Here is a 24,910-nt window from a genome sequence, read left to right on the forward strand (position 1 = left end):
CTGTAGAATAAAAATTTGCCAGTAATAATACTTACTTTAAATTTCCATACACTTGGAATTTAACACCATTATTTATATGTATATTTCATATTTTCTTCTTCCTGTCATTGTCTTCTTCCACCCAAAAGCCAACCTTTCCTAGGTCTCTGTTAGCAAAGTCCCCCAACTCCCCATGCACATCCATGCTACAGTATATGCCCATCTGAATATCTGGGTGCTACAGCAAGTTAAAACATTTTCTGTTGTACCCAAGGATTAAAATACGTGGCTGCTTTCCCAAGGGTCTTATCCTTATCTAGTAGCTTTACGATGCTATGTACTATTTTTTTTTTTTAAGATTTTATTTATTTATTTGACAGAGGGAGATCACAAGTAGAAAGAGAGGCAGGCAGAGAGAGAGATAGAGAGAGAGGGAAGCAGGTTCCCTGCTGAGCAGAGAGCCCGATGCGGGACTCGATCCCAGGACCCTGAGATCATGACCTGAGCCGAAGGCAGCGGCTTAACCCACTTAGCCACCCAGGCGCCCGCTATGTACTATTTGAGTAAAGCTTGGATACAAGAGAAATTAAACATCCTCTGGCGTATGAGAAACCCCCATAATGTTTGCCTATTCTTCAAGTATCTCATCTTTTCTTTTGAGGGAGTAATCAGGGTTGAAGGTTTTTATGATTAAACTCCTATACTACTCCTTTTAAAAAAAAAATAAAATAAAATACGGTGTTTGGTCTGAGGCACAAATACTCATTCCTCTGAAAAGTTAATAGAAAGGAGATGGAAATGAGAATGCTACTCCATTTTCTGAGGCCCTGAACAGGGAGCATACCCTCGCTTTATGGTTAAATTAGTTATCGATCTACTTTTCATCCACTTAAAAATACATAGTATTTCTTTAGTTTCAGAAGACCTATGTAAAAGACTTTTCTGTGTGGGTGTTGGGTGGATAAATGGAGTCCATCAGTTCCCTCTAAAATTCATAAAGCCCATTTCCCTGGGGCCCATGTCTCAAAAAGTAAATGAAAGATGACTTCTGCACAACGGGCATATTAAATGTCACTGTTGACAAGCTGTCACATTAAGTCATTACATGGACAACTAACGCAAATGCTGAAGCAAATAATGTCCACTTTTCCATGCTGGAAGTCTTCTCAGGCACCCTCAATGTGAAAGCATGAAATGTGTGTCTTTACATGAAGGAAAACGGCTTGGCCATGTGGAAAATATCAAATGGTAGCAGATCTATTTTAATTAAAGAGATATATGGTAAAACGTCCAGTCAGCTCTTGCACAGCAGGGCAGGGCTCTAAAGTCTGATGTAAGGTGACAGTGGGCTAGCCGACACCACCTCCAGTAATGCTCTGTGAACAGTGGGGGAAGCACGCCAGGTAGCCCAGCCATCACCAGTTCCACCTCACCCACCAGGAGCTACTGGGGCTGATCGGAAATCTCAGTCTAAAGAGCCCCTAAGGACCATAGTTTCTGAACATTTCTATCTGGCCTAATAGCTCAGGAAGGGGTAATGATCTAGTCTCCATATAATAGTAGTCTTCCTGACACTGTACTATCCAGCTTTGGGCTTGTTGTCACGGAGTGATAGTTTCCTACATGTAGCCCCCAACAGAGGGGGCAATCCAAGTAGAACTGTTTAGTAAGTCAGATATAAACTGAGTGTATACTGTGTCAGGCATTGTTTCAGATTCTGGAAATGAGACCTTGAACAACCCTGCTATAAATCCCTGCCATCATGAGGCTTGTAATATGGTCATAGGGGAGCTGAGCTAATATGTTTTGCATGCCATATTGTTACAGGTCATAATGGAAGCTTCTAATGTGGGAGTATTTAAACTGACAGTGTCAGATGAAGGTTATGGGAAACTCAAGTAGAGTGAGGAATGCAAATCACCAAGACTGAAAGGGATTCTAGAACCCCATTTATTCTATATAGCTAATTCATATCTAACTACCACGAGGGGGTGGTCTAATGGCTTGCTTCCAGGAAGTGTCAATTCTCAATCAAGTTTGGTTTGTCAAGGAGAGTAGAGGTCCTCCTTCCAGTAGCGAGATCAGGATCAGGCCTGATGAAAGGGACTTTCAAGAACTATGTATGGGAATCATTAGATCAGACCTGGGCCCTGTTCCTCGCATAATCCTAGAAAGGTGACCTGGAAGCAGGAAGCAGGTCAGCACACCTGTCTGGTGCCTGGGGTTCGGTCAGGAAGCTGCAGGCTCACAATATGCAGATAGTCTGGACGTCTCTTCAGGAGCAGGAACTATGTCAAACCACATAACTGAGAGTTAAGGTGATAAGGGCTTGAATCTGAATTTTGGCTCTACCTCTTATTACCTTTGAGAAGTCATTTCTTTTCAATACTTTTTGCGTCCCTGAGACTTGTTCACCTCATCTGTAAAATGAAAATAATAATGCTTATCTCACAGTTTGTGAGAATCAAAAAGGAACGTGTCTCCCCAAACAGAGAAGGTGGTAGTCAAGAGAAGTTGGGGGAGGGAGTCGCAATGGGGTATCCAGAGCAGGGGCTGAGTCCAGGGCCTCCCTGCCCCCTTTGCCGCTGAGGGTCAACTTTCAGTGTGTACTGGTGGGGGATCCATCTATCCACACATGTAAATACTGTTGTCTTGCTTGCGAGTATTGTTCTTGGTCCCGTTTCTATCCTCCTTCAAGAGCACAGTCTGTGGCTTGAGATAGATGTAGGTCCAGCTTCACCGTTGACTAGTTGTGGGAACTTGGGCAAGTTACTGAAACTCTTGGCCTTGTAATTATGTAAGATTTTGCACCCATGGCCTGTGGTTTCCTGTGTCTTTGAGCAATTTTGGCATCAGTTAACTAGTTAAAATAAGTTGGGAAACTGTCCTTTTTATCACTTCACTGGAATAATTTGTGTAAAACAAATTGTTGCTATGCCTTGAAAGATGAGTAAACTTATCTCTAAAACCATCTTGTTATTTTTTTGAGGGTGGTTATTTGACTACTCTCAAATAATTTAATGATCCCATCCATATTCTTTAAATATTTGCTTTTGAGTCCATTTTGATCATTCATATTTTTTTCCAGAACATTGTTTTTTTTTTTTCCTGAAATTTCAAATTCCAACAAATTGTTCATGATTTAAGTTTGTGCTGTTTTCATCTTATGTGTCTGTCTGTCTGTCTTTGTTTCTTTCTGTCTTCTGGTCAGTACTCTAAGAGATGTCTCTGGTGTTTGTTGACTCCACATTGTTTTCTATTTTATTTTTTTTCTTATTCAGATTCATCTTCTGTCCTCTTTGTATTTTTCCTGAAGCTACTTTTCTAACATACTGAGTTGAATATATAGTTCACTAAAGTGTATTAATTATCGCATATACACAAAAGAATATTTACAACATAAGAAACAATGCATATACCTGTGTATCTATAACAGCTTTAGAAAGAGGAAAATAATGATTTAATAAATGATGCAATTATTATTTTGACTCCTCAATTTAGAGTGTTTATTCTCCCAAAGACAAACCATATGACCTTTATTGTTGTTCCTACCTTGTATTCAGAGCACATAGACTGTATATTCAGTGATTAGCATTTAATTGACCATTTTATGGCTTTCATAATCAGTTTTCTAGATATCCCATATGAGCTTTTTTTGTTGGATACATAAGTTTTGGGACTTCTATATTCCCAATAAATTGTTTCTTTCAACTTTGCTAATAATCTCCTTAATTACTTAAATGGTTTTTCTTTTTTTTTTTAACTTTTTTTTTAAAAGATTTTATTTATTTGACAGACAGAGATCACAAGTAGGCAGAGAGGCAGGTAGAGAGAGAGGAAGGGAAGCAGGCTCCCTACTGAGCAGAGAGCCCGATGCGGGACTTGATCCCAGGACCCTGGGATCATGACCTGAGCCGAAGGCAGAGGTTTTAACCCACTGAGCCACCCAGGTGCCCTTAAATGGTTTTTCTTTAAAATATTTTCTCTATGCTACTAATACTGCTCTACCAAATTAATAAGGTCAATATTTCCCTGATAGAACTTTCTCTAGCCCCTTCTTTAATTCTGAATGTGTTTTATGTGTATCTTACATAGCTTTTTTTTTTTTTTTTTTCTTTTCAGGGAGAGGAGGTGAAAAGGGGAGAGGGAGAGAAAAATCTCAATTAGGCTCCATGCCCAGTACAGAGCCCAACTCAGGGCTAGATCTCACAGCCCTGAGATCTTGACCTGAGCCAAAATCAAGAGTCAGCCACTTCACAAACCGAACCACCCAGACACCCTATGTATCTCACATAGTTTAACTTTGTTTGTTTTTTAAGATTTTACTTATTTATTTGAGAGAGATGAGAGCAACCAGGCACGAGCAGAGGGAAGGGCAGAGGCAGAGGGAGAAACAGACTCCCTGAGGAGCAGGACCTGGGGATAATGACCTGAGCCCAAGGCAGATGCTCAACCAATTGAACCACCCAGGCATCCTTCTCATATAGCTTAATTTCAAATTCAGTCTGAGAATTTGCCTTTTTACATGTGAATTCAATCAATTTATACTTCCCAAAATGCATTTGAGCTTAGTTCTCTTACTTTTTAAAAGTTCTTCTTCCTTTCTTTTACAAGGTTTATTCATGCAGATTGAGTTTTATGTTCCCTCTTCTTCAACAAATGGATTAAATTGATCCATACTATTGATTTTAATGTGGATGTTTCCTAAATGTTTACTGAAAATACAACTTCTTTTACCGAAGTATAATTAACATCATTATATTAGTTTCAGGTGTCTAGCACTGATTTGATAATTCTATGCATTATTCAGTACTTACCATGCTAAGTGCAGTCTCCATCTGTTCCCAAACATGTTATTGCAATTTATTGAATATATTCCCTATGCTGTATTTTTTTTAAATCTCTGATATATTTATTGTAAACTGGAAGTTTGTATTTCTTAATACCCTTAATCTGTTTCACCCATCTCTCCACTCACTTCCACTCTGGCAATTACCATTTTATTCTCTTTAAGGGTCTTGTTTGTTTGAATGTTCATTTGTTTTTCATTATTGGTTTTTTTTTTAAAGTTTTTGTTTAAATTCCAGTTAACATGCAGTATGATTTTGGTTTCAGGTTTACAATACGGTGATTTAACACGTCCATGCAACACCCACTGCTCATTGCCGCAGCTACCCTCCTTAATCCCTATGACCTGTTTCCTCCTTCCCCGGCACCCACCCACCCCCACCCTCTGGTAACCATACATTTGTTCTCTATAGTCAAGAATCTGTTTCTTGGTTTGTCTCTCTTTTTTTGTTCCTCTGCTTGCTTATTCCACATATGAGTGAAATTGTATGCTATTTGTCTTTCTTCAACTTATTTCACTTAGCATAATGATGTTTAAGTCCTTTCTTGTGTCACAATTGGCTAGATCTCATTCTTTTTTATGGACAAGTAACATTCCAGTGTGTGTGTGTGTGTGTGTGTGTACACCATTCCTTCTTTGTCCATTCATCTGTGGACGGACACATGGGTTGCTTTCATATCTTGACTATTTAAATAATGCTGCAATAAGTATAAGGATGCATATATCTTTTCCCAATTAGCGTTCTCACTTTCTTTGTGTAAGCACTCAATAGTGGAATGACCGGATTGTATGGTACTCCTATTTTTAATTTTTTGAGGAAATTCCATACTGTGTGCACAGTAGCTGCACCAACTTATATTTCTACTAATAGTGAATGATGGTTCCCTTTCTCCAGATCCTCACCAGCATTTGTTATTTCTTGTTTTTGATACTAACCATTTTGACTGGTGGAAGTGATATCTCATTGTAGTTTAGATTAGTATTCCCTGATGGCTTGCGATGTTGGACATCTTTTCATATGTCTGTTAGCCATCTGTATGTCTTTTGGGAAAAAAATGTCTATTTAGATTCTTGGCTCATTTTTTAAATTTTGTTTTATTATTTTTAAAGATCTTATTTATTTATTTGACAGACAGATTACAAGTAGGCGGAGAGGCAGACAGAGAGAGAGGTGGAAACAGGCTCCCTGCTGAGCAGAGAGCCCAATGCGGGGCTCCATCCCAAGACCCTGAGATCATGACCTGAGCCAAAGGCAGAGGCTTTAACCCAGTGAGCCACCCAGGTGCCCTATATACACATTTTCATTTAAAGTTTGAATTGGAGAACAAGTGTCACATACAGTACATGACAAATCTATCCTAATTTGTTTCCAGAACATGTTTTCTATCATAACAAGCATATTCTATATTGCACTCTTCTTGAATTACTGAATCATCTTCTTTACCATTATTCACTCTCTCTATTTGGACTTACTGAGCAAGTTACTTAGGTCAGTAATAATTAGTGTCTGTTAACAAACTGTATAAGTAAAAACAAAGTACTCAGGCTCTTCCAAAGATAGGCAAATAACTTTTGGTCTCTGTTTACGTTTTCAGATACAAAATTTTACCTGAATAACTTTAGCTTTTACAGTCTTATGTGATGATTACTCTCATGAGCAAATTGGACCTGAAATTAAGCTCTTTTATTTTTTTAGGATTAATATATATTTATTTTAGAGCTCAAGTTGTGGGGTGGGGGGAGGGAGGAGGAGAGGAAGACAGGTAGAGGTTAGGGATAGAGATGCAGACTCACCACTGAGTGGGTAGCCTGATGTGGGGCTTGATCTCACAAGATCGTGACCTGACCTGAAATCAGGAGTTGGATGCTCATCTGACTGAGCCACTCAGGTGCCCCAAACTTAAACTGTTTTTATACTCAAGAACTTATTATACCATTGTTCTGTCTTCATGTTTATAACAAATTTCAAAGGTCACATTGTACCCAATCTTTGTTCTGCAGATCTTTCTGATGTTTTTGTCCAGAAATAATGCAAAATGATACCTACAGGACAGCAAGGAGATTTTTTTAAAAAGATGTTAATTTGTTTATCTATCTGTTTAGTGTCTGAGCATGGGAAGAGGCACAGGGAGAGGGAGAGATAATCTCAGGCAAAGTCCCTGCTGAGCTCAGAGCCTGACACAGGCCTTGATCTCATGACCCTGAGATCATGACCTGATGCTGAACCAGCTGAGCCCCCCAGATGCCCCTAGGTTCTTTGTTTGTTTTTTCTAGAAAGTGCATGTCAAGGTACATGAAAAATGCTTCAAAGCAAGAAGCATGTTTTTTTCTTGTAATTATCAAAATGTGGGTTTTTTGTTTTTTGTTTTTTTTTTTGAGTATGGGAAAGTCATAGTTCACATAATCCCATGAGGAAAAACCAGAGGATGATGAGAAAAATGCAACTTCATTAGTTGTATCACAGGCTAACATAGTAGAGGAAAAAGAGAAAAGATATATGGCAAATGGAGGCAAACATGCTTTGTTCCTGTTGTATTAAGAGTTAGTTGATTGGAATATTGATGGTCTAAAAATACTAGTCATCACCTTTGGCAAGATGCCTTCTTGTTTCATTTTGGGGGCTCATTTTAATTTTCTTATATAGTTATGAACAGAAAAGGCATTCACTTTTTTTCCTGTGTCCTTATTGTTCAAAAAGTGACATATTAGAGCTTTTCATCTTAGATTCCAGTTTCTTAGAGGATAAATTATTAACAAAATAATTGCTCAGGATATAAGCATCTTACCTTTTGTAATCTGTAAGCTGTACTTTGCTAAAGAGGCTTATCAGAGTCAAAGCATTCCTTAACCTCATTTCTACAGATAAAAGTGTCTCCACAAAATAAAATTTGACTTCTTTTTTCTGCAATCACTTCAGTAATGTAAAACTGATGTTTTATCAGTTTTATTCCTAATTGTGTTGTCTTATATTCTGTTCATAAATAAACAAAAATCACAAAAGAACCATGGCTAACTTTGAGAAATTAAATTGAGTAACTTTATAAAAATTTTAGTGTAATTTTTGTTGTATAAATTAATTTTACAGTGAGCATGTGTTTTATTATAATTAGAAAATACATACTAGAGAGGAAAATGACATATGAAATTTTTGTTTGTTTGTTTTGTTCTCATTTTGAGTGGGAAAAAGACAGGATTATTTTTTGCCAGTAAGAATTATTTCATTTTGCAAGTCACTTCCGTGAAGTGTTGAGCATGATTTACAATCTTTGTGATTCTTGAAAGAGGGGGGGAAAGATAGAATGTCTATACACATCTAAAATACCAGTATCATTTAGAAACAAGAGACTCCTATCTGATGTAAAATGCAGCTTGATCTATAATTATTGAAAGGATAATAAAAAAAAAAGAAAAAATGTATTTTAGAAAGTATATATGTTTATTGTGAAGATTGGAGAATTTTAGAAACCTTTAAAATAGATTATAGTAATTCTCCCATATTGCTGAATTCATTATGTTTTTGAGTCCAAATCCCAGTAGATGAAGGCTCTGCTTGTTCTTGGGACCACCGTCTCTACACACCTGTCTTCTGGTTTACCTAGGCCAGAGACCCTCTCTAGATTACATACCCAGTCCCATCCTTTTGTGTCAGCTAGGATCCTACTAACTGCAACTAGTTATCTTTCTAGTAAAAAGCACTACATTAAAAAAAAAATCTCTTTGCTTCCAATCCAACTCCTAATGGTATTAGATTCCCATTTTCTATGGTCCGTGGCTAATGTTGGAGTTTCCCCTTGATTTCTTCCCCTTTGTTTTATTCAGTGCTCCTTACCCTATCTTTTTTAATTTATTCCACAAAACTCTCACACTCTTGGTCCTTGCTTATAATCTGGTTTGATGTAGTCTTATTTTAATGCTGGGAAAGTACCTCATTACCTCAGGATGAAGTATTTTCCTGAGAGTAAGAATCCCTTCTTATGAGATAGATTTGTACATGCTTTCCTAACTACTCACTTCCTGAGTTTCTAAAGTGCCATCCTTGCATCTTGTACTTCGCTTCAGTAGGAAATGTTGCCATATGTCATTTTTTAAAAAAGGTTTACTTGTTTGAGAGAGAGTGTGCACAAATGCGATGGGGGCAAGAGGGGAGAATCCTCAAGCACACTCTCCCCACGCAGAGCCCAGTGCTGGGCTGGATCTCATGAGCCATGAGATCACAATCTGAGCCAAAACTAAGAGTCAGACACTTAACTGACTGAGCCAACCTGACGTCCCTCCATGTGTCATTTATTTTAGAGTAATTTTCAGCTTTGATAGACAATGCTAATATCCCAAAAATCACAAATAAAAAAGATGCATATTTTCATTTCTTTAAGACTGGGGATATATACCCTCTAGTGAGCTATCCAGTATTTTCTCCAGTGTCCGTAGCTTTTAAATGTTATATTTATTTTAATGCCCCATTCAATTGATTTTCATTATGCTGTCTAGTAAATTTTCCCTATTTCCTTTTTTTTTTTTTTTTTAATTAGCTTCCCTCTCTTTTTATGAAGTAGATCATGGCTCTTTAATCCCAACCAAACAAAACATTTCAATGAAAACTTCTCAGCTGTCTATTCAGAACTCTCTTGTTTTTCTCTATCATGCTTAATTTTTTAGGAACTATTTCTTATATTTATTACACCTAAGGAGGCCAACTACGTATCCCTTGAATTCAATAAAAAGAAAATATACACATAGGGACCTGGAGAAAATGTATGAATCGTTTACTTATTCTGAAATATATGGATAAGTTCACATTCAGAACAACCTTTCAGCTAACCCTGCTTTCTAAGTTCATATATATTTTACTTTTCTTGGGTTCATTAGCAGACTATTCCCACCTGGTGTTCTTTTGGGTTAAAATTACTTCTCCCTACTAAGACAAACGACAAATTACCTGATGTGATTGCAAATATAACTAAATTTCCTACTTATTTTTTAACCTAAACTAAAAATGCTACATTACACACACATACCCCCTCAGCTCAGTTAGAATAGGAAGCTGTCCATGGATGACTGATTGAAAATCTATTATGGCAAGAATTGTTCAATTCACTTTAATGATATTGAAGATACCCACTCCGCTAAGCATTACAATGGAAGGAACCATGAATAATACATAGTTTAAATTCTGAGAGAACTCTGAATAATTTTTTGCAAGATAAGACGTCTTCGTTATGAAAGGAAGCTGAAAGATTCACTTGGCTTAGGCTGTATTTATTGAAAAGGATGGATCCAGTTGTATTATAAACCTTAATATGGGGGTCTCCCACTCCCGTATTAGGTCATACTGTTGCTCTGTAGATTCACAGGAAGTGTTGCAAGTCTTGACTAGAAACTCATGTAATAGCAAGGCTCGATCTTGCTGTTTAAAAGTTAGAAAAAGTTTTGGTGAAGTTTAACTCCCTGCAGGGAGTCTTCCAGTACCATGACCAAACATATTCTGGGAAAAAACACAATGAGGGGAATGTACTAAGAAAGGGGAATATGCTGTTACTATACCGTGGAATTGAAAAATTGTGGAAAATTGGTCATTTCAACACTGTGAAGATACTCTGAAATGAGGTTTAAGATATTTTGAAATTAGATTTAAGGATTATTAAAGCAAAATTTATCATTTTTTGCATTAATTTATTAATGCAAAATTGTTTCTTGTAAATGCTAGGCTCCTGCAGGATTTTTGTAAATATTCATTCATTATGCATGAGGCAGCTGTGTGAAATTACCTGTAAATGTAACTTCAGAGAGTGATAATCTTTCTTTCAGGAAGTCACCTGCAGGCATTCCTGGGTGGCTCAGTAGGTTAAGCATCTGACTTCAGGTCACATCATGATCTCAGAGTCCTTGGATTGAGCCCCATGAGGGCTCTGAGCTCAACAGTGAGTCTGCCCTTTGCACTCTCCCTCTACCTCTCCCCCAGCTCATTCTTTCTCTCTCTGTCAAATAAATAAAACCTTTAAAAAAAAAAAAAAAAGTCACCTACATAGTTAGATAAGAAAAACACAGAAAAGGACTCATCCAGACAAGTCTCTTTCCTATCAACCTGTGGTGGTTTCTGGAAAATCTACTATGAGTACTAACAGTTGGTATTTATTTAGTATTTTGAAATCTGTATAATACATTGCTTACCATCATACAATTTGATCTTCAAAATAATACTGCAGGTAGGTAGATATGTAGGGAAAGAAAGTAAGCCTTAGAGACCTAAGTCTCTCTGTGAATTATAAGATTCCTAAGTGGCAGAACATTCACTCCACAAAATATGTGTTGTATCCCAAGTATGTGGCAGGGACAATGATAACCACTGTTAAACATTAGGAAAAGAAATTTGGAAGACTGGTTGTAAATATGGCCTGAAAAAACCCATGTGAAATGTCATGTGATTGGCCCTATGCTAGGGAACCCAGGTCGCCTGGCTACTCATGCAGTGTTTTTCTACTGCACCAGTGGCTTATCATTGAAAGTCTTTCCATATGCTATAAAGTTATCTCCCTTTAAAATATTACCATTACCATGGGAGAGTTCCACTTTTAGCCTTTACCTCCTACTAATGGTCTCTTATGAATTAGTTGATGAGTTCCTTCCAAAAGGATAGGCAATGAAAGCAGTCCCGTACAGAAGGAATTATAGAATGAGCATACTTCGGGGCTGGGAAGGGTGGAAGTGTCAGGGAGAGTTCAGAGTCAGGAATGAGAGGCCTTAGTAGAATACAAAAGAGGGGTGGGGTGTTTTTGGAGGGATACTGTCAGCCTTGAGAATCTACTTCCCATCTACTTCACAATTTTGTCAACAACCAGTTTAGCCCAAGGAGATCTATATCATCCTTGGCCTCGTAGAGTCCACAATGTAGCAGGACTTGGGTATTATCAAGTAATTAGAGCTTCTTGCTGCTATGAAAGAAGTTGCACAACAGTAGAACCCAGTCTAATCTGGGAGATTAGGGAGTTCTGTGTGTGCAAATGACTGACTGGGGCCCTAGAAAGCTGAGAGAAGAATAAGTGAGCAGAATTACTGTGCTTACTATCATGGCTTGTCAATAACTAAGAGGCTCTTTCAAAATAGTATTTTCAGGGAGAAGTGATAAAATAATTTTGTGCTGAAATTCTCCAAATCCACTGACTTGGCTGGCATTATAACTTATCTTTACAGAAAATACATGTCTTCAAGAAGACTTTGCAGGCACTGATCTACCCCATGTCCTCCACTACCCCCCACAACTTTGAAGTCTGGACGGCAACAACACCCACCTACTGTTACGAGTGTGAAGGGCTCCTGTGGGGCATTGCTCGTCAAGGAATGAAGTGTTTGGAGTGTGGAGTGAAGTGCCATGAAAAGTGTCAGGACCTCCTAAATGCTGACTGTTTGCAGAGTGAGTACCTGGTTAGGGTCGAGATATATATGCAGAGCCTGCCTCATCCTCCATGTTTTCAGATTAGACCTCTTCAGCTCTTGCTGCTTTTCAGTAATTCCAACCCCCAACCCTCCTATCACACAAAGATTCACAAACCACCCATCAAGTCATATCCTTGACGATCTGTTCCCATAGTGCGGAGCGCTAACTTAGATGCCTTAAAGCAATGGCACACCTGCCCAGTAGAAAACTTGAAAGCAACTTATGATCTGTTTGGTCACTTCCATCTCATAATAGCCCTGTGTGGAAAGTGGGACCCTGTAAAATCATTTTCCTCAGACAAGGGCTAAGGCACACCCTTGTGATTACAGCAATCTGAACTCCTTCCCAAGCCTATTTGGAGTTGGCCTGAAGGAGTCATATTCTTGGAATTGGGAGGTTTTGTGTTTAAATATCGAAGACACATCTAACCATATATATGACCTTGGGCAAGTTTTTTAGCTTCTCACGGCTTCATTTTTCTCCACCAAATGAACAAGAATAATAAAATTTACCTCAGAGGGTTATGAGGAAGACTAAATGAAGTAGTCTCTGCTAAGAGTCTGGCACATAGTAGATACTCAATGAATATTAATGGTTTCCCCCATCCTTTTACACTTCTGAATAGGTACATGTCACTTCGACCTTTATGACAAGTTATCTTAAATTTTCCATTTCCAGGAAAAATTCTTTGTACTGCTGCTTTAGATTAGGTCCAGAAATGCCAAAACATCACCATCTAAAATACATATTACTGTCTTTTCAGTGCTTCATTGATTTGGTTGTGGCTACAACCCTTAAATTACTATAGAAAACAAAACCAAAAACCAAAACAAAACAAAAATACTGCCAATGAAATCTATTTAAACAGGGACTTTCATTTGTAAACCTTTCTTTACGTGTAAACATTGTCCCCTCTGTTTATTGTTCATATGAATACAGTGAATGTGTATCATATCACATGTTACAGTGAATGTGTAACATCCATGGGTTGCCTAAAATTGAGGGGGATCAGAGGAAAATGTCAAAATAAAGATTAAATCATAAATGCTGTCACAGCTGGTTTTGTATTAAGTCATGCACATTCTACAGTTTTCTCTACTTTATTAGTATTCTCCCTACACTATCAGATCACATGGAGGCTACTAATGGTAATGAATGTTTTGTTTTGTTTTGTTTTTCCAAAATGGGTAGTGTCTCTTTGAAAAATAAAAAGTATTTTTTGGAATAACTGCTTAAAAGGAAGGGGGATTGATTCAATACTATGGAGCTAACTTGCATAATCTCATAATCCGATTAGAATTCTACATATTTAAAAAATGAATTGTAAACAGGCATTTTAAGAAATTAGCGTATTAGGGCAGTGACATTTGAAAAAAACAGAAAAATATTGCCATCTAAAAACAAATGGCTTGAATCCATTAAGGAAAAAAAAGTGATGTAGATTATACTTCAGAAATGAGCTGATTCTTCTCTCAGTGTTTTAGAGAATAAAGATGTCACACATTCATTAGACTTTGGAAACATTTTTATATTCTGTTTCTTAAGATACATTGATGGATATTGGCTAAATTAGGCAACATTTTCTTCGAGGTTATTCATTAAAATGCACATATAAATTGAAAGAATCAAAAATAGTTGAGAAAAACGAGGGTAGGTGTGAGTGCCCCAGGAAGAGAGTATTTTCTTTAGTAATACCTTTCTACTGTTTTCCTAAAATCCACCTTGCATTGAACAGAAAGAGGCTTTGCAAATATATGAATTCAACTATACCAATTTGCACAATAGCTATCAGTAAAATTTGAAATTGACTCTACAGAATCAATAATACTTTAAGAAATTTCTCTTTTCATTGCTTTAAGCAAGAAACTTTTAATTGTGACACCCCTTGTGTAAAAGACTTCCACCTATGTCTACAATGGAAGAAAAGGAGAGAATAAGAAAGTGGGAAATCAGTGTGGGAAGTCTAGCTAATGTAGCCAGCCTCCTGCGAAAATGAGGAGGTTCTCTGATTTCTTTCTCAAAATGGTCAGTCTATTTGAACACTTCTAAGAAAAATGTAGACATTGTCAGGAGCTTAATTCATCATTAGAAAATTGCAATGTGTAAATTAACAGCTTGAACAAAGCCCCGCTTCCTAATAACTTATATTCTTTAAACTTCTACCCTTTAATCTTATCACTAGAGAAAATATTTAATAAATGGACTTCCTATGACAGTTTTTCAAATACTTGTCTTTTTCAAATCAGAGTCTTCGGGTTTTTAGAACGTTTATTATTTTGCTAATCTTTTTCTGAAGACTTTGCAGTCTGACAACATAGACACATACAAACAACCACACACAGAATAAAAACAAGAATTGTTCTCTTTATTTCTCCAGAATTTAGCACATGTTGTAGCATAATCAGATGCTTAATAAGTGTTGGTTAAGCAACAAATGAGGGCATGAGAACTGCAGTTCGAAATAACATGTAGTGGTTTAAAGACCATTCTTTTGTAAAATCACAGATTTTTAAGGTAGCCTTTGAGTTCAGTGGATTGGAGAACCCAATCTACTGATTTTACTGAGTTCACATAATCCAGTTTCTTGTCAAAAAGAATCAAAATAGATATCAAAATAGATATCTTACATAAAGTTAGATCCCATATCTCTGAACACCCAGCGTAGTGTTCTGACCTAATTTATAAAGAAATATGCAAAGCTTGTATTAGGGGAAAAAAATGGCAATTTCAGGAATTTTATTTATGGTTCTTTCCCACTCTCCCATGCAGTATCCCTGACTTTTAGGCAAATTATGCTGCCCAGATGTTGGCCTCACATCATGATGATGACTCAAGTCCTGTCCTCTATGGCCAACCCACTGAGCTTGAGTATATCCCTATCACAGTATACCTACTGTATTGACTTTTCAACAACATTAAGGAGAAGATCATCTAATAAGTTAATTTGGGTAAAAATGGAATCAATGGTTGAGTTATTATAATACAATGGCCATTTTCTTAATCTTAAGGAATAAACTAATAAACTAATAATAAATCTTCAGGTTTAGGGTAGGCTGCTGTAGAGGGACAAAAATGATGAGTATGTCATACCTGACACCATACAGGTATTCAACATCAGTAAGCAATGGATATCTTTATATCCATATCTAGATTTCATAGTCCTCAGTTACTTGAGAAAGATCTGGTTGCTAATCCTGCTGCTACTTGAATTTTTCAAAACCTTTCTTTTCTTTTAATACTTTTAATGCCCCTTAGCTAAAGACCACTGAAAACACGTTTATAGTATTTTTATGTAGTATTTGTATATGTAGTATTTTATTATTTCATTTAATTTGAATTTAATTAACATTAGTATATTACTAGTTTCAGAGGTAGAGTCCCGTGATTCATCAGTTGTCTGTAACACCCAGGGCTCATTACATCATGTGCCCTTCTTAATGCCCATCACCCGGTTGCCTCATCCCCCCATCTACCTCCCCTCCACCAACCTCATTTGTTCCCTGTGATTAAGAGTCTGTTATGGTTTGTCTCCCTCTCTGATTTTGTCTTATTTTATTTTCCCTCCCTTCACTATGATCCTTTGTTTTGTTTCTTAAATTCCACAAATGAGTGAAACTGTATAATAATTGGCTTTCTCTGATTGACTTATCTCCCTTAGCATTATACCCTCTAGTCCTTGCAAATGGCAAGATTTAATTTTTTTAATGGCTGAATAATAGTCCATTGTATATATAAACCACATCTTCTTTATTCATTCATCTGTCGATGGACATCTGTACTCTTTGCATAGTTTGGCTATTGTGGACATTGCTGCTATAAGCCTTGGGGTACAGGTGCCCCTTCGATAACTATGTTTGTATCTTTTGGGTAAATACCCAGTAGTGCAATTACTGGGTCATAGTTTAGCTCTATTTTTAACTTTTTGAGGAACCTCCATACTGTTCCAGAGTGGCTGCACCAGCTTGCATTCCTACCAGCAGCATAAGAGGATTCCCCTTTCTTCACATCCTCACCAACACTTGTTATTTCCTGTGTTGTTAATTTTAGCCATTCTGACTGGAGTGAGGTAATGCATCTGTAGTTTTATAAGTTCAGTTTATTATCTATTGCTACAAAGGAGAATATACAGCAGGATAAACCATGGGGCATCTCAGTAAGATGGTGTTAGAAAGCAGAGGTTGGTCTGAAAGTGAGGAAAATTTATGATTGTGTAGGTTAAAGAAATTCTTATCTACCAGGAGGAAGGACAAGAGTGAGGCAAATAGCTGTACTTAGCAAAGAAATAATGGTCACTCATTAGTTAGGAGAGGGGTTGTTTGGTATTTTATGGTTTGTTTTCATTTGTGGTTAGACAAACTTATAAGATGGCCTTGTTTGTCTCATATCAACATGGTCATGGTCACACAGATCATGTGAAGTTGGTGTCCTGTGAGTTTGCTCACGTCCAATAGGAGAACAGTGTGACCTGTTAATGCCAGGCTAGCTTCCAATAACACTGTGAACTAGTCATGTCAGCCCACTTCCATTCAGAGGCTGGTTAAGAAAAGAGAGATAGAAAAAAATCTTGTGCTTAAAATTTTATTTTCTTTTATCTTGTTAAAAAAAAAAAAACCTGTTGTGAAAAGTGATAAGAACAAAAAAGATCTTTCCTCTTTCCATCTCTCCTTTGATTTATTTCCTTACATAGTAAAAATACTTTTGAAATCGAGCACTCTTTTTTCTTTTGTTAAAATTAGTTTTCCCCTCATCTATACAATTTTTGACTCTGAGATAATTGAGAAATTTCAAGGAAGTTAGTATCTAATTTTAGTATATGTGCTGCCAAAGCGAGCACAGAAGTTAGTATCTAAAGAATGCTGTAGCTTTGACAACCAATTTTGAGAATACATTCCTGGTTTCATCATCTTTTAATATGCAAATATTTCTGAACTTGTTCTCAAAGTTTGCATTTACCAATAATGGGATGATTAAATATGGTAGAGGTGGGCAGTGAAGAAAGGTTGACTTTTGGTTTTGGACCCAAGCTAACAAAAGTAAAATTACTTTAGAGAAGGTGGCAGTTCCTTGTAAGGGGGCTCCCCGCCCACATTCTCCTACTGTCAGTGATGGGGACACCTACGAGAATAGGAGGTGATGCTATGCTAGGACTGTGACCCTCTGATTATCCTTCTGTTAAATGTCAATTCTTTGTTGTGTTCCAGAAATTGTGTGGAGTGTGTATCTTTGATTGTATAAGACAAAGGAGACAGGTGATTTGAAGATGGGAGTTGTAGGTCTGCTCCTGGGAAAGACTGAAGACATGTTAGAAGGGGAGGGTTAAGATGATCTTGACTGTAAAGCAACTAAAAGGAAGAGGTAAAAAATGCCAGCTACATGCCCACCTACATGATGTCATGAGAAAGAAAAACAGAGGCACCAAGAGCGGGGCCACCTATAGGATTTTATGTGGAAAGGAAAGAAAAGCAATAAAGTTTCTTAGGCTAGAGACTCCTACAAGGAGAAAGCCTTAATATCAGACCTTTCCATGCATATCAACTACCTACCTCCTCTGGTTTCACCAGCCTCAAATGCATTTATGGATATGAAAAATTAAAATAATATTATAATAATTTCTTCTGGTTTCTTTGAACTATTTTTTTTTAAAGATTTTATTTATTTATTTGATAGAGGGGAGAGAGAGAGTGAAAGAGAAATAAAGAGGACAAGCAGGGGGAGCTGAGCAGGAAGCCTGATGGGGCTTGATCTCAGGACCATGGGATCAAGACTTGGGCTAAAGGCAAATCCTTAACCAACTGAGCCACCCTGCCACCCCTGGATTTTATTTTCTTAAATCTTCAAATACTTCATTGGCTCCCATTGCAAGTAGTTCTAGAGCATTAAGCACGTGGCAGATATCGGGTGTGGCATTGTTTGTGGGGAGGGCTTTTAAGGAGTTGCTTTAAAAAAAAAAAGATTTTATTTATTTGACAGAGAGATCACAAGCAGGCAGAGAGGCAGGCAGAGAGAGGGGGGGAAGCAGGCTCGCTGCTAATTAGAGAGCCCAATGTGGGGCTCAATACCAGCATCCTGAGATCATGACCTGAGCCAAAGGCAGAGGTTTAATCCATTGAGCCATCCAGGGCCCCAAGGAGTTGCTTTACAGGTCAAGTAATCCTTTTTTTAAAAACATATAATGTATTATTAGCCCCAGGGGTACAGGTCTGTGAATCACCAGGTTTACACACTTCACAGCACTCAACAGGTCAAGTAATCTTAAAGCTAAAATCCCCAAATTCCATATTAATGTAAAATTCTTTAGTAAGTGCTTGTTTCTTCACCTTGTGACATCTAGACTTTATACTTGCTCAATTATTAGTATTGAAACTTTTATATATTATCTCATTTAATCCTTAAAGTGACTCTGTTAAGAAAATGCTGCTATTATTTCCTTTGTTTTTTCAGATGAGAAAACTAAGGTTTACAGAGATAAAGTAGCCCAATTTCAGATGGTTAGTAAGTGGCAACTTAGGAGTCACACAGGACTGTCACCTTCTAGTATTCGCAAAGCATCATGAACCACTGTGCTCCTTTGCCTTATTGAAAAGTGATTTTCTCGATGTATTTCTTGCCTTTCATATTTGGACTTATGTCCTTGTTTTATGCTGACTCTAAGTGCATGATATATGTAAACCAACCAGTTTCTGCTTTCTAATGATGGGCGTAGCCTTTGTTTTCTGAAAATTCCAAACCTGTGCCCAGTATATATTATCTTTTTTTTTTCCTTTGAGAGTTTCATTTATTTGACACAGAGAGAAACAGTGTGAGAGGTAACACAAGCAGGGGAAGTGGAGGTGGGAGAGGGAGAAGCAAGCTTTCCGAAAAGCAGGAAGCCCCACCAGGGCTCAAACCCTGGACCCTGGGATCATGACCTGAGCCAAAGGCAGACGCTTAATGACTGAGTCACTCAGGTGCCCCTATTTTGTCTTTTCATAAGACTCCACAACGTGTGTATCATTTTACACTGAATTTATTTTCATTTTTTCCAGGATTGTGGCCTTAGGGTGAGAGCATACAAAAAGTTCCTAAGACATAAAATTGAACCCAGAGCCAAATTAAATACTCAAATATGACAATAATTTTGTTTTAGGTTTCCCAGGAAATATTTTATCTTCTCTTTTTTTTTTAAAGATTTTATTTATTTATTTGACAGAGAGATCACAAGTAGATGGAGAGGCAGGCAGAGAGAGAGAGAGAGAGAGAGAGAGGGAAGCAGGCTCCCTGCTGAGCAGAGAGCCCGATGCGGGACTCGATCCCAGGACCCTGAGATCATGACCTGAGCTGAAGGCAGAGGCTTAACCCACTGAGCCACCCAGGCGCCCCTTATCTTCTCTTTTTGTTGAATGCATCCTGTTTTCTAAAGACATGCTTGAGACTTAGAATACACATTTAGTTGAAGTTGGCCTTACAGGCTCACGGTTAAGCTACATGGAGTTACAGGCGTCTGAGCCAGTGGTGATTGATAAATGTTTAAGAATTTGCAAGGCAGTTTCTTGAAATAAGCCATGTTAGGAATATTTTATACCATAGAAATCTGCTAATATTTCAGGTAAGGTTTGGTTTTGTTGTTGTTACTATTTGGTTTTGCTTGCTTGTCTTCTTCCATGAGGGAGGGGAGAAAATGTGCCAGTAAGTTAGGGAAACTCTATCCCTGTTAAGGAAGAGATAAGATCATATGCTGAGAATGGAGGTTAATGGGGTGAGGCAGAGACTTGAAGAAAATAGAAATTTTTGGAATTGCTTTTGAGAAAAACAAGAAAGAGATTGAGACCAAGAGAGACTATTGCAGCTGTTAGATGTATATAGATAACAATCTCAAACACTAAAATCATAAATTGCCATGCAAAGGTGGTGAAATTGTGAATTTCACATGAAATTTATATGTTTTGGGTAAAAAAACAAAAATTACAGAAAAAGTGAGGGTTCCGATTTAGTGGTCTTCCCATTAAAATATGTAGAAAGGGACCGTGTTAGCTAAGTTTGCCTCTGTTTACAAATGAATTCTCTTGTATCTCTTGCAAGGATGAATTTTGTTGTGCATAATTGTATCCTCTGATCTGTCAATTAAGCATTTTTAAAAGTAACAGTGATACATTCCATTTGGATAATGTATTACATTTTACAAAGTGCTTTCAGTGTACATTATCTCTTTTGATCTCATTTATTGTTGATCCCTGATTGACATATTACTCACTGTATTTCAGTGAAGCTACTAGATCTTCTGCCGTACACTTTGAAGGAAGAGTCATATAAATGCAAATTTAAGTTTATCTCTGGTGACTTTGAGATAAACAGACCAAACCTGAAGGAAAATAACAAACCCAAAGGGTTGGAAATTCATGGCAAATTGCAGCCATCTCAGAAATAGTTTCATTAGGAAAATCGGGTTCGATAAACAATAGGCAGTGGAAAGTGCTTGTAGATCGGTGACAAAAATTAATTACAGATTTTTCTCTGTATCTCCAAACTACATAGATTTAAGTGGAATCATTTCCCTCAGATCAAAACATGTAAAAGTAGAACTTTTAAAATGCCACATATCTTTTTCTAGAAATAACAGATGAGAGGTTTAAACATGAGCCTCTGTTAACCTGCTCTCCCCAGAATAGTGGTTTTGCAGTTGGGGGTTTTCCTTTTGTCCACAAATTAAGAGTTTTCTACTCCAACATCAAGGGCATTGGTGAAAGATTTCACAGCTAATAGTCATGCTTTCTTAATTAACTCATTCAAAAAATTCAGGATGCTGTTGTTAAGTACAGAGATTGGATTCCTTTAGGTAAAAAATTTTTAGTATATTCTACCTTTAGTATATTCTACCTGAATTTGATAGTGATTACGTGAATGAGTATTATTATGTGGGTGGCCATCTGCTAGCTCTTCCTGAATTTAGAAAAATAATCCAAAGGACTTTAACTCTCAAGGACTTTTTTTTTTTTCCTCCCTGTAGCCTTTGAGAGCACTAAGAGCTGAAACAGTAATAGTTACTTAGAAATTTGGGGGAGAATTACATCTTATGGCACTTCTCACCTTTTGAACATTCATTCTTAGGATGGCTGTCACCTACTCAAGTTTTGGGGCACTTTGAATCTTGCAATAATCTTTTCAAGGCAACACTGCTCTTTCTATTTAATGATTATTTCAGTACTTGAAGTAAAATATGCCTATTGGCTAGCTGGGGATTATTCAGTGGAGCCTGAGCTAGGTTTATTGTATAAGAATTAAGGATGCGCAGTCAAACCATTGACGCTAAATTATAAACATGCTGAATTGTTTAAGGATATGTAATTTACAAATGCGTAGGTTTTCTATGGCCTGTTTTAACAGAAGACTAGGGCATTTGGAATGTATTTTCAAGTTCTCTTAAATGTAATGCATTTATTCTTTGTATTATTTTCTTTTTTTTTAATGTGATTTAAGTTCTCAAAGTTTTTTTTTTCTTGCTTTTGTTTTGTTGTTGTTTTAAGATAAAGACAGGGAATCTGCTCTTTATTATTAGAATATTAGAATATTCTAGAATTATTAGATAACTATTAATATCTAGAATATTAGAATATTCTAGAATTATTAGAATATTCATCCCTTTAACTTTCTTTAATTACACCTTGGTTATTATGAATGTGTTTTTTCCACTTCGGGAAACAAATGTCATACTTTCAAATAAATCAAGATTTTCACTTAAGTACTGCTGTTAAATATGAATTTATTACAAGGAAAGCTAACAGCTGACCTTTTCCTCTTTGTCTTAGACTTAACATTCAAAGACTTAGACTCAAAGAACATTAATAAGGCTATCCTTTGTGGTAGAAATCATGCAGATAAATTCTCTCATTTAACCTCTAAACATTCTACCAGATATTAATGTGGTTATTTCAGAGATATATTTCAAAAAATTGTAAGTTGGGTGATACGGTCATGTAGATGAAAATTGGATCTGTTACTGAGTTTTGTTTTTTATTCTTTTCATTACATCATCTTTGTTTGGCACCCAAAAATATTGGGTATCAGCAGTGGCTGCTCCTGCAACGCTGGTCCTTGGGGTTTTGCTTTCTCATTTCAAACTCACTAAGGAACTATGAGAGTTGGAATCATGGTTCATTGTTAACTTGTCATGGAATGTTGCATAACCCAGAGGCCACGCAGAGCCTTGAAAATACCTGGCGGGTGCCTAGGGAAGGTGAGGGATCCAAGAATGGACTTTTGGAAATCTTTCATTGCCAAAAGGATTAGTGTTAAAAACAAAAATACCCGGAAAGTTGAGACCAATCATAAACAAACAAACAAACAAACAAACAAAAAATCCTGGAAATCAAAAAGGGTTTTGAGTAGAAAGAATTTAGCCTATTGAAAACAATGGCCATATCACAAAATGAGAGTTCGGGCCTGTGATCCATCATGTACTTACATGGTTTCCAAATCCTTTTTAAACAGCACAATCTCTGTAATTCCAAGTAAAATCTTACCAATGGTGGTATTTATTTTACATGAAGAATTTAAACACTTAATCATGATGAATTCCATCATTAGAAATAATCAAACACTTTGAACACAAGTATTTGAAATACTGAATTTGGGGAAACATTTGCCCTCTATATCCTGTTTCTCAGTTTTGTCTGGCATGTGGTATATACCATATTTGACTTGTGCATTCTTTTTGTTCTTTGCAAATTCAAACCACTCATTTTGTTCAACCCCTGATTTAATTAAATAATACAACTGAAAAAGCTGGGAATGATGGAAGTCCATTTACTTGCCACTAACACAAAGGCTGGTTCTGAATCTCAGCCTAGATATTTTGTCCAGCAGCATTTATCTTGTCCTGCTGTTCCGTGAAGTAGGTACCCTGACTCCTCAGAATGAAACCATTTATTCATCCTCCTGTTTCTTCTTTCTCTCCCTCTCTCGGGCCATCCAAAAGTAACTTTATGTGCATTTATGTTACAATTGATTTTTCCATTATAGGAGCAGCAGAAAAGAGTTCTAAGCATGGTGCTGAAGACAAGACTCAGACCATTATTATGGCTATGAAAGAAAGAATGAAGATTAGGGAGAAAAACAGGCCAGAGGTGTTTGAAGTCATTCAGGAAATGTTTCAGATTTCTAAAGAAGATTTTGTGCAGTACACAAAAGCGGCCAAGCAGAGTGTACTAGATGGGACATCTAAGTGGTCAGCTAAAATTACCATTACAGGTAAAAAGTCTTCTTTAAAATTTTTATTCTGCACTGAGATTTTTATATGTTTTAGAAATCACTGCTAATGAAAATTATAGGTAAAATAAGTAGAATTTTCCAGTCTTGTCAATATTGATAAGAAGTATAGTCTGTACTTGAAATTGCTAAAGTATGTCCTAGATAATTGAAGTAATTGCAGTCTGTTGTTCTAATCAAAAGCTCTTCTAGAGGAAGAAGTTTCTCTTTTACAATATACTCATCAATATCCTGCAATTTACAAGAGATTAGCTTTGTAGCTGCCTGCCACTGATAAATTACAAGAGTAGCTAAAAATCTCTTTAGCCAGTTTTTCTTAATAAGAAAACACACATCATTTCATTTAATTCTTGATCAGTACCCCTCAAACATTTGATCCTCGCATCAAGGCAGTTTGAGCTTAGTGATGTCTGGTAATATGAACTTCTGAAGTTGCCTATAACTAGATAAACATTAACTAAGCCTCTTAACTTACTCATATGGTACTTACATGATAAAATAAAGATGCCTTTTTTTTTTTTTAACTAGGTTGAGTTGTTCAGTAGTGACAGCAAACTCGCAATTAGAAATACATTTTAAATCACAGACCTTTGAATTATGTTGGATAACTTTGGGCATATTGTATGTGCATCTTTATTTCTCTATACATATATATAGTAACGTGTATATAATTATATAGCTGGTGTGAATAGGGCAGTATATGTGTATAGCTGCTACTCATTACAGGCAAAAGAAAATATTTATTCAAGGAAGGTTTTAATACTCAGTGTTTTCACTCTTTCATTAAATATTTTTAAAGTCCTAATGTTCATGACAATAAAAGCAGTGGGAATGTATCCACAAACCCAGTGTGCAAAGTGTTAGAAGAGCTGCCCTTCGTTACCATTTTTGTTTGTTTGTTTGAGGAAATCTTTATATTAAAATGTTTATTTTTATATATTTCAGTGGTTTCGGCACAAGGCTTACAGGCAAAAGACAAAACAGGGTCGAGTGACCCATATGTTACTGTTCAAGTGGGAAAGAACAAAAGAAGAACCAAAACCATTTTTGGAAATTTGAATCCAGTATGGGATGAGAAGTTTTATTTGTAAGTATATCATGTGAAACTATTACAAGTATTGATATATTTGGGAATAAATTTAATACAGGCATGCAAAATATAGAAGCAGTAATTATCTCATATTTAATACTAAGCAGAAATTATCAAAAGTGAAATTAATATTATGAAGTCACTTAATACATTTATTATTCTTTATCTTTGGAAGAAAGTGAATAAAAAGAATTTTTCAAACAAAGGGTGACATGGTTGGGGTGACTGTATAGGGGGAAAAAACATTAAGATATGATCTGTAACTTGAGTTGACCTAACATAACTTCGAATTTACTGACTTGATTCAGCAATATCCTCA

General features: G+C 36.7%; 1 protein-coding gene across 2 annotated transcripts in view; it reads left to right on the plus strand.

The window, feature by feature from the left end:
• The window catches only part of LOC111153260 (unc-13 homolog C), a 574,799-nt gene that overhangs the window by 201,801 nt on the left and 348,088 nt on the right, over positions 1–24,910 (plus strand). For both annotated transcript variants that reach the window (XM_022512170.1, XM_022512169.1), the window contains 3 exons: positions 12,017–12,236; positions 23,256–23,483; positions 24,447–24,588. In XM_022512170.1, the coding sequence (XP_022367878.1) occupies positions 12,017–12,236; positions 23,256–23,483; positions 24,447–24,588 (590 nt within the window). The remainder of the gene's footprint in view (positions 1–12,016; positions 12,237–23,255; positions 23,484–24,446; positions 24,589–24,910) is intronic.

This window comes from Enhydra lutris, unplaced genomic scaffold (assembly GCF_002288905.1).
Source record: "Enhydra lutris kenyoni isolate GAN:26980312 unplaced genomic scaffold, ASM228890v2 scaffoldscaffold31, whole genome shotgun sequence".
NCBI classification, from domain to species: Eukaryota; Metazoa; Chordata; class Mammalia; order Carnivora; family Mustelidae; genus Enhydra; species Enhydra lutris.